Here is a 10,452-nt window from a genome sequence, read left to right as displayed (position 1 = left end):
CGCAAAACAAACACGACAGAGCTCTGGATACCCTTGAAAAACCATAGATATGTCTTAAGAATTTAACGAACGAGACGGGAAGAGGTTGGTGGTTGATCAGGCCGCCGAACTCCTCTGAGACACACACAAAGTTTCTATTACTCTGCTGCATGCTCAGAGTCCCCACGAGATGGTTGTGGAGTCATCTACAACTTGGGCGGAAACTGCTCAAACCTCTTATACGACTAGCAAGCCAATCGCTAGCAGCCACGTGGGAATAATTTAGAAACAGCCAATAGTGGGAAACAAATTTACATATGGGCGGCGGGAACTCCTTTGCACCGGGGTTTTCTCTCTGCAGCTGAGAATTGCACCGTGCAAAGAAAGCTCCATGTGGCGGGAAATAATTCTGCAGTGCCGAAGCGCGCACACAATCATTGGGTCATGACAGGCACCCCCAGGGGCCTGGGAGAAGGAACTGTAGCATGCACTACAGCTCCCAGAAGGCTACAGGACAAAGGAAGAAGCAGACACACACACACTGGCCTCATTGTGTCCTGCAGTAATTAGCATTTATACAGAAAGAAAGAAATGGAGAAGCAACCCAATACATTGCCAATTCACACTGTGGTGTATTACCCGCTGGTCGTTGTCATGCTCAAACCACCACCACCACCACTCAACCATGCCATCTCAACATGGCATGGTTGAGGAGGTAGTAGATTTTAAACTTGGAGCTGAATACAAGCTGGTTTGTGCTGCAGAGCAGTTATATTAGTCCATAAGGTCTGCTAGACTCCCATTGTAAGAGACAAGGTGGGGCTTCTGATCAGTGCAGAGCTGGCCACTTGGAGTCTGACCAGCAGCCAGAGCTGGGCTCTGGCTAGCCAGGCTCTGGTTTAAGGCAGCACTTGTTGCTACCATGTGCACCACGCTGCTTTTTTTGGCACCAAGATTTCCTTTTGTAAAAAAACCCCACCATGCTGCAAATTAATAGCATGTTGCATGGGTGCACATGCACTGTGTGTGGCTTGTGGCACCTCAAACAGCTAAAGGCACTGGAAAGCACACTTGCACGCTTATGGGAATGCACCTATATGTTGCAAATCTTTTTACTGCCAACCAAACTTTTTAGTATGGTTGGTATTAGAGCCATAAATTTGAAACTAGCCCTTGTCCAGATCCTGGCAGAAAGATTTTATTTGAAGTTTGTAACACATTTTTATAAAAATATGTGAGAGTAAAAAAAAAAAATGCAGTTGGTAAAAAAAAAAAAAAATTGTCTTGGGTTGCCAACTTTGGGCCCCCAGGTGTATGTAAACTTACTCACTCCCTAAGAAATAAGGGGAGTAACCTTCATTTTTATGTCACACTTATTTAACAGTACTTGCTTCTCATTTTATAACAATGAATTGAGACAGATAGAGACGGACAGAGACTTTTAGCATCCATGGCCTGCTGGCTGTCCAAGAGCCATTTGCATCACAGCTGTTGTCAGCACAGCTTGTACTGATGTAATGAGAGAGACTTGGCAAAGCCCATTGCCTTTGGATGCCAAGGATCCTAGTCTGAGACAGGGACCATGACACAGGCACATGTTGCAAGGCTAATTCATGGTACTGATTGGTTCTGTCTTGCATATGTCAGTGTCTAGTGGTCAGTTTATGGAAAACAGCTCCAGAAAGCAGAATCCGACAATTTCTCCTCACAGACCATAATGTGGTGTCATCTTGGTTTATATTGCCTTTCTTACTGGAGTGCTGTCTGGAGGACCAGTTGCCAGAGTTTGGGATCTGTGACAAAACCTGTGTGAAGGGAAAACAACAGAATATTAGACGTTCCATCTTCTGCCTTAGGTTAGGCAGGTGAGCTCTCTGCTGGGGACCAGGGGGACACCGGCTTTTCAGAACTTCTCTGTTCTGCAAATAACAAGTCCAGAGGTGTAACTAGCAATTGTGGGACCCACAGAGTGCAGAAAGGCAATGTCAAGCACTGCCCACTTTTCCTGGGCTACCCTTCTGGCATCTGCTTTAAATAGGTGCCACGGGCTGGTGCCCTGTTCACTCTGCCCTAGTAACACTATGGAGAAAACCCTTCAGTTGTGTTGCTGTCCCAAGGACAACTAAAGGTCTTCTCTCAAATCATCCATTACCATCTGCTTTGAACCGTTGACTGCATTTCTGGTCTCATGATCCTGCATTTGTGGAGCCCCTGCTCACAGCTGAGGGAGTGCCTAGCACCAGGAGAGAGCAGAACAGTGGAATTTGTCCTGGGCCACCAGGTCAGCTGCTCTAGTGGGTAGAGCTGGGCGTGGAGTGGGGGTTAAAAGGTCAGGGTCAGAGGCCATGAGTCAGGACCCAAAATGTCAAACCAGGGTTAGGGACTAGACATACTGGGGTCAGGAGTCAGGAAGCAGACCTGCAGGGAGAATCTAGAAGCTGAAATCTAGGTGCAAGCTGAAGGGAGGTTCATGAACCAAGGAAGTGAGAGATGTTGCTGGGGCAGAAGCTGTTCAGAGACTGAAGGCCAGTGTGTTCTGCAGCAAGGCTGGGGTGTTGGAGGAGTTCCTCAAATGCAGCTCCAGAACAAGTCTGCAGGAAGGGGCTGGGGGTCAGCTAGCCTTGAATAATAGTATCTGGGTCAGTGCCCTTAACAAGGGCTGCAGGGTAGGAGCCAGCCTGAGCCTTACAGAGCTGACCCAGGCTGTAGGACAGGAGCCATACAGAGTTAAGGCTCACTGAAAGGGTAAGAACAAATCCCCTTGTGAGGGAAGAGGAGAAGGTCATGAAGTGAGGCACCAGGAGCCCAGACAAAGGGGTAAGAGGAGATGGATGAGGTTCTCTCCTGGTGCAGTTTCCTAGGTCAAAATATGGTACTTTTTGCAGTCCTATCCTGGAACTGCCTCCCTCAGGGTCAGTTTGTGAAGGCCCGCATGGTCAGAAGTGCAGCTCTATAGGGGGAGGTTCCTCACACAACGCAACACTGACGGTTCTCTTTACTGCCCTTCTACCAGGTAGCCCCGTTAAGCCCTCAGCAATTACAAGTTGCCCATGGGGCAGAGAAGCAGATCCCCTGCCTAGTGCCCCAAAGGAGATGAATGACTGACAGATACTGTCATATGTAGATGACAGCTTTACTTTGCTGGCTTTCCATCCTCACAGGAAGATCCCCTGGGTGCAAGAGGTAGGCAGGTTAATGATCCTGTATGCATTTCCCCCTGGGGTGTTGCACTTACTGAAGTACAGCATGCCTCCCTTTGCTGCACCTGCCACATGTTCAGTGAGTATGACTGTATCCGATGGGGCTGAATGGCATTGTATACTTGTATGATACTGTCATGTCCTGTAATGTTGTACAGAGAACTACAGCTCCTGGGCACCCCCAGGGCACTGGGAGAAGGAATTGTAGCATGCACTACAGCTCCCAGAAGGCTACAGAAGAAAGGACAGTCTACATGAGAGGCTACATTGCCATAGCGATGAGCTATGTTGCTGTAGCTTATTGCCACACAATGTAATGTGGGTGGGCATGAACCATTACTCCAATGCTACTGCACAGTAGCAATAAGCTACTGCACGGTAGCTTCTAAAAATAGCCATGCGGCATCGCGACTGCGCAGTAATGCTAGTTACTGCGTAGTCATTTAGTACTTGCTAAAGCAAGTATTAAATGACTGCACAGTAACAACTGCACCATCCACCATGCGTGTAATCGCACCCACTGTTTATTATCTGTCATATATATCCTAAGTGTATGTACACTAAAACATGTATCTACCTGTGCTTTGCCCAATCTCCTTAGCCCGTTGGCTGGTGACCCTGATCCTCAGCATCCCTATATGAATGTGGAAACCTCCCTTGATGGTTCTCTATGCCAGTTTCTGGGGTTGCAGGGTTTGTTACAATACCATTGGCATGATATCAGATCTAGATAAATTGATTTACTAATGCTATAGGATACATACCTGTGATTACAGGGCAGGCACAGGTGGATGAAAGCCAATATGAACAGCAAGCTCAGGAGACCAGGAAGAATCAAGACCCACCGCAGAAGACCCACTTTACCCATTTCTAAACAGAAAGAGTTGCTATTTCAGTTACATGTCCTTACTGATTATTTCTTGTGTTGCATCCATCTGAGGAGCACAGGCAGATTAAACCTTCATCTTAAAACATTCATAGGATCATGGAGAAACTGCAGCCTGCTTCTAAAACAACATCAGCATTGGCACAGTCGTCAGATCAAAGGTCCTGGATCCAAGCCTGTATCCTGTGACTGTGGCAAATCCTGGCTGCCTTAGTGGAAATGTATAAGGAACGAGGCATGCAAACAATGATCCCATCCTAGTCCTCCCACTCAGTCACCAACAGTGACAAATGTAAGGAACCCTCCCTCTTTTTCAGAATGGGAAACTAAGGCACATAGGTTTGGGGATTTTCCCAAGCTCACGCGTGGAGTTTGCAGCAGAGCCAGAAATACAGCTCAAATCTCCCTTTTCCCAAGCGGCTAGGCCACATGGGAACTGGTGAAAGCCTCCACAGCCAGTTAACAGTCCCCTACCTGGCCCTGTGCCAGGTGAGGCACTTCTGTGGTAAGAGCACAGGGAAAGGTCCCTGTGTCAGTCTGGAGTCTTATGGAGGATTTGTGTAGCTTTGCCAGATTTCCCTATCCCAGTAGTTTACAGGGCTCACAGTTCCTGCTACAGCCTGGCCAGTATCACTGTAGCTTCCCTGGGCAGAAATGCATGAGGGTTCATTCATTATGAGTGCAGCCTGAACAGAATAAAAGTGGTACTCACCATTACCTGAGTGGCAGCCTATGGACAGGCTCTGGTTTCCCGTTGGGTGAGAGAAAGAGCAGGTTACTTGACTGTCCGCAGTGGCGTTAGCTATGCATGTGCTGAGAACAGTCACTGTCCCATTGGGGTGAGAGTCATCCTTAGTGCTGTGACAGACTTCTGGGACCCACGAGATTTGTGCAGCTGGTTTCCCTGCAGCTGCTTTGCACACCACATTGCCACTTCCGTCACAATTCACGGTGACCTCGGGAGGGACTGCAAGGCAGGAGAAAGGGGAAAGATTTGGTTTGATGTGCTTAACATGGTGCCCTCCTCATTTGTACCCAGAGAAGCCTAGCACAGCGAGGGCAATGGGATGAAGGGAGTGTGGCAATGAAGACTCTTTACATGATGTGCCCTCTGGTATCATATTGGAACTAAAAAATGAAAGCACTTCCAGTTGGTGACAGGAGTCATGCAAAAGGTAGCCTTGATGTCCCTCCCTGTGGGACAATCCTGGACTTTCCAGTCTCTTTTATGATCTTCTCTACCTTTACTTTCATCTGCCATGCCTTTGCTTGTCACCAACCATAGAAAAAAGGTCTTGATGAAACTTGGCGTCTGGGGAGGTTGCGTTGCTGTCTTAAGGAGGAGTCTAATGGTACAGTCCTCAGACCAATCTCCTCTCTCTCCTTGACCCTAAGTGTGACCTCCAGCCTCCTCTGCAGCTGCACCCACCATTCCTCACACGTCCTATTCAGTCTCTTCTCACTACATCTCCTGCCTCTCCTAGTTTCTGTTACTTGGGTCCCTGACCCTGGCTCTGGCACTGGGCCCTACAACCTCTGCCTGGCCCTCTCCAGGTTAAATATTTCAGAGTGCTCTTCTGCACTCTGCTACATGGCATCCAAACTACCCCTTTCAGCCGCTCCTCCAGTTTTTATCAGTACAATTTGAACAGAAATACAACCTCCCCATGGTGAACAGAACCAGGCATTCACCAAAATCTCATCCTGTCAGGTACACTCACCAATAAGGGGAGGCTCCCTTACCCCTTCTAGTATCTTTTCCTCCCCTTGTAGGTACGGGTTCCCTGCTCTCCTCCAGAGTTTTCCTCTCCCAAATACTCAGGGCCAGAGGGACTTTTCCTGCTGGGGAGGTAAACCTATATAGTGGCCCACCCCACCCCTACTGCTCAGCTGATGTCTGCCTCAGCCACAGTACAGGGATTTCCCATTATCCATTCTAGAGCCTCTGCAAGAGGCAAGTCTCCAGTCCTAGGTCAGCCTGCAGCCTTCAGCTCACTCCTGGCCTGAGGCACAGTCTTGGTAAAGCCTATTGCTAGGCAGCTGGTTCCCCCTGGAAGCTGGTAAACCTCCTGCTCTAGCTGCTACCCTCCCAGGACTGCTTACTGCTGTGGGTACCAATCTTTCCTGCCTTTCTGGCCTAGAGATCAGCAACTTCTTCACTCCTGGTTTTAGGAAACTGAGCTTCCTGCTCCATGCAGCCTTGCCCCTCCACACCACAAAAGTCCTGTTCTTACAGTGGCCTTGAGGATTTATCTTACCCTCCAAACCTTCCTCAGTAGCAAGGCTGGGTACCATATTGTACATTGACACCAGGATTAGAGACAGTTCAGGGATAAAGTGCAAATCAGGAAACCAGCTGACCGGAGGAAGGCTGGGAGCCCGTCAGTAAAGGTGCTTTCCTGTGAGCTTTGCCTTAAATTGTTTTGCCTGATCAAGTATTCAGCCTCCCCCCAGAAAGTGAATGCTTGGGACCAGATGTCAAGGCCTCTGACTTGTCAGGCCCAGCTGGGCCGAGCTCTTGAGCTTCCACACCTAGTCTTGCACCCAGCCTAATGCGACTGCCCCAGTTCCCTGTAACAGGACTGGCTGCTGAGTGCACCACTAGACCTTTCTAAGCATACCTGCAGCCTTGACAACAGCAGCCTCCATCTCTTTTGGCAACCCTCAGGTTCATTGCTGTCCCTGGTTGTCTTGACTCCTGACTCAGCCTTGCTTTTCCTGACCCTGATCTTGGATCTTCCCTGAAAATCTTCACGGGCTCTTTGATTCCCCTGGCTGCTGACTTGACTTCAGCTCTCCCTGACCCTGCTCTTTCATCTTTCCTTGAACTCTGAACCCAGCTCTCCGATTCCCCCGGCTTCTAACTTCCTCTTGCACGCTGAACTACATCCCTCAGATCCCTGCTTCACTGAACCAGACTCAGACCTGATGCCCCGGTAACCTGCACCCCCACCCGTCTGACCTCCTAGTTTCCCTTCAGGTCCTATGTGCAGGCCCAGCTGTCTATGTCCTGGCTGAACCCTCACACAAGAAGCGTATCCGTACATACAGCCTCCAGGCTTTACTCTGCCTCCTTTGGGGAAACAATTTGGTTTGCCAAATGTGTCTGCTTCTTCCTAGCCAACTCCACATTCCAAGCTATCTCACTGGATTATTCTGATCTCAAGTTGGGCGCTTGTATATGTGAGTGGGGTTTAGTCCTCAGGGTTTTATTCCATGCCCTCTAAATTGAAACAGTGGGTTTTTAAATGAAACCCACCATACCAATTTTTGTGGCAAGTTGTGCCAAGGAGCCTGATCCTTCTTTTTTTGTCAGAGCCAGAGCCTGCCTGTGGCTGGGGGCAAGCTGCCAATGAACTGAGCAGCCCCTGAGCTGTGGGGGGCTCCAGTCCTTCCCTCCATGACAGTGCCTCCTGGGGCTGCCCAGGTGGGCTGCTAGCAAGCCGGGTGCCGCCTCAGCTCAGAGGCAGCATGCAGCTTGATCCAACGCTTCCTCAAGCTGGGGGGGCTCTCGGCCCACTAGCAGCCCTCCTGGGTGAACTCACAGGGTGCCACTACCATGGAGGGAAGGACTAGAGCCCCCTGCAGCTCAGGAGACACTTGTCCCTCCAGCAGATTGATCTCTGCCCATGAGAGGGGTGGGCAGACTCTGACAACAAAAAAAAGGATCCAGTCCCTTGCTACTTCTGCCTTCAGCAGGCACTTGCAGCCAGCAGGACAGCTGGGGCCACCTGGAAGCTGCCTGTCTTACCCCTGAGGTAGTGCAAGAAGGTGGTAGGAGGGCAGCTGGGTGTGCTGGCAGCTGGAGAAGGTGGTGGGTTTGTCGCAGTGGGCACTGGAAGCTCCAGCAGACTGCTAGCTGGCCAGGTGCTGCCCCAGCTCAGAGGCGCTTGATCCAAATATGTCACCGAGCCTGCCCAGACTTCCAGCACCCCGTGCACCATCCCCACTGCTTTCTCCAGCTGCCAGCACACCCAGTCACTCTCCTGCCACCTCCCTGCAGTGCCCCAGGGGTAAGCTGGGTATGCTGGCAGCCGGAGAAGGCAGTGGGGATGGTGCACAGGGTACTGGAAACCTGGGTGGGATCAGGGAAACATTGCATCAGGCACCTCCAAGCTGGGGCAGCGCCCGGCCAGTTAGCAGCCCACCCAGGCAGCCCTGCGCCCCATGCACATCTCTGCTGCCTTCCCTGACTGTCAGCACACTCAGCTGCCCTTCTGCCATGTTTCCGTGCTGCTCCAGGGGCAATCCAGCCCATTCCTGGGCAGCCCCAGGAGTCACAGGTCTAAGAGCCCTCATCAGTGATCTTGACCCCAGGTCTCAAGGGGGAAATGGCTCATTTATTTCCACGTTTACTTTGAAATTCAGAGGCATACGAAGAGCATCTGCACCCTGGGCACTGGTAGCATGTGGGGCAGCAGAGGCAGTGGCACAACTAGCTAGCAGCTGTGGTGGTGCTTATCTTTATTTTCCCCGCCAGAGTGGGCAACCAAGGGCTACTGCCCCATTCGGCTCTACCCCGCACTCCCCAAGTTACACTACTGCTGCAGTTTTCTGCAGGAATGAAAGTGTTTAATTGACTGTCCAGGTGGAATTGGCTCCTTCTTGAAAATAAGAAAAAACGCAGCTGTGAGAAGAACTACCCCATCAGCCCAAACTACATCTTTGGCCTTGGATGGATTTTCCACTTCCTTGTCTCTCCTTTGTGTACCCATCAGTCTCAGTGCTAGCTGCGGAGTCGCATCTGCTGTGAACAGAAGGCTTCAGTTACTAGAACTGTTGCTCTGGCACCTTTCCTTAGCCTTGGTTTAACCTAATGAAAATTACTTTTGGGGACACATGGCTGGGTAAGGGGATAATTGTGTAGAGGTCCCCTCTAACAGAGCGGGGTCTTTATACCCAATAGAAAACTTGCTCAAGCCTGCCTGTTCCTTCCAGCCCAAGAGTGAGGCTCCACTGCTGCAAGGGGTAGCAGAAAGGAAAGGAGGCTGAAGAGAGGGAAAGGAGAAGGTGGGGGCAGAGATAGAGGGCATTAATCGCAGGAATCAGAGATCAAAATGTGACTGGGGTTATCCCTGGCTGATCTTTCTGTGGGGCACACTCCAAGCCTGCATTCTCATCCTCATATGGGGAGAGAAGCTCGGTGTGTCAGGCCTGGGTCTGATCATTTAGCCCACTGAAGAACAGTACAAGGTGTTTCCTACCTAACACAGTCAGATGGTAGCATCGGTGGAAGTTCCCATCACTGCTTAGGATTTCACAGATGTAAAAGCCCTCGTCAGTGAGTTCCACTGATGAAAGCTGAAGGGTAAAATTCTGCTCTGGTTCAGGCTTCCAGTCCAGTCTCTCACTGCAGGTTGTTCTGTTCCCTGTGCGTGTATCTTCCCTGTAGGCCAGGCTGCAGTGAGCTCCCTTCCGTGGTCGTATCTTCCAAGTTACTATTATCAAATTCTCCCATGAAGAGCTAGGACAGGTCAGCAGAAGCTTGCTACCAGTAGACCCACTGATGTTTTCTGGAGAAGGCACAGGGAGAGGAAGATACTTGAGAAGTCATCTAGAAAGTCATTCCAAGCCTTAGAACAATGATCTGTAATGCACTGCACTATTTTATTCAGACCTTATTTCTTCAGAGCCATTCCTTATATTCATAGCTTCCATCACAGACAGCTAATTTAATGTGTGTCTGTGCCCCCAGTCTGTAGGATTATCCCCTGCTCCGTACAATCTTATCCCTACTGCAGCTACAGTTCCACGTTTCAGAAGGTGAGCCCTGGTGGGGTGGAGGCTGGCTGACCCTCAGGGCACAGCTGTGCTGGAGGAGCTCCTGGCATAACTTTTTATTTTCTTCTGGCTTTGGCAGCAATTGTGATGAAAAATGGTGCTGAGGAGAGCACAGCCTTAGCCATGTGCTGTTCTAGACTGCAGCCATTTCTGGCCTTTTGCTGCTGCTGTGCCATCCACAGCAGGAGTTTAGGTTTAATAGCTGGAAGCTCAGCAGTATCAGAGAAGGTTTGCATGAAGTACACACCCTGATCTATAGTTCATAAAATTACCAGCATTGATATGGCATTATATGGTTTATTTTTGTTGTACTTATGCTGGTATAAGCCTGAGTGTAGACTGAGTTCCTCTGGCAAAAGGAAGTCCCACATGAGTCCCACCTGTTTAATATATTTGCCCCATCCCAACTGCCCACGGTTTCAATTTCTGTTCCCTCTTCTCAAAAATAAATTAAAAAATTATAAAAAATAAACAAAAGAGAATGATTGAGTCTAATAAAGAACATAAGTACACTTTCTTAAAATCTATGTGGTGGTACCCTGACTAGGGATGCAGGGGTATCCGTGCAGAGTAGAGCACCTGGACTTCTTGAACAGAAATAAACCT

The 10,452-nt window shown here is 49.7% G+C and overlaps 1 protein-coding gene across 1 annotated transcript in view; it reads right to left on the bottom strand.

Moving 5' to 3' along the window:
- Positions 1 to 310: 310 nt before the first annotated feature.
- Positions 311 to 10,452, bottom strand: part of LOC112549683 (cell surface glycoprotein CD200 receptor 1-B-like) — a 27,134-nt gene continuing 16,992 nt past the window's right edge. Inside the window, exons 3-6 of the mRNA XM_025199700.1 lie at positions 9,270 to 9,578; positions 4,778 to 5,032; positions 3,944 to 4,049; positions 311 to 1,784 (exon numbers count right to left, since the gene is read on the bottom strand). Of these exons, the coding sequence (XP_025055485.1) occupies positions 1,715 to 1,784; positions 3,944 to 4,049; positions 4,778 to 5,032; positions 9,270 to 9,578 (740 nt within the window). The 3' untranslated portion in view covers positions 311 to 1,714. The remainder of the gene's footprint in view (positions 1,785 to 3,943; positions 4,050 to 4,777; positions 5,033 to 9,269; positions 9,579 to 10,452) is intronic.

This window comes from Alligator sinensis, unplaced genomic scaffold (assembly GCF_000455745.1).
Source record: "Alligator sinensis unplaced genomic scaffold, ASM45574v1 scaffold343_1, whole genome shotgun sequence".
NCBI lineage: Eukaryota > Metazoa > Chordata > Crocodylia > Alligatoridae > Alligator > Alligator sinensis.
Note: the sequence above shows the minus strand (reverse complement) of the source record. Positions and strands in the feature narration are given on the sequence as shown.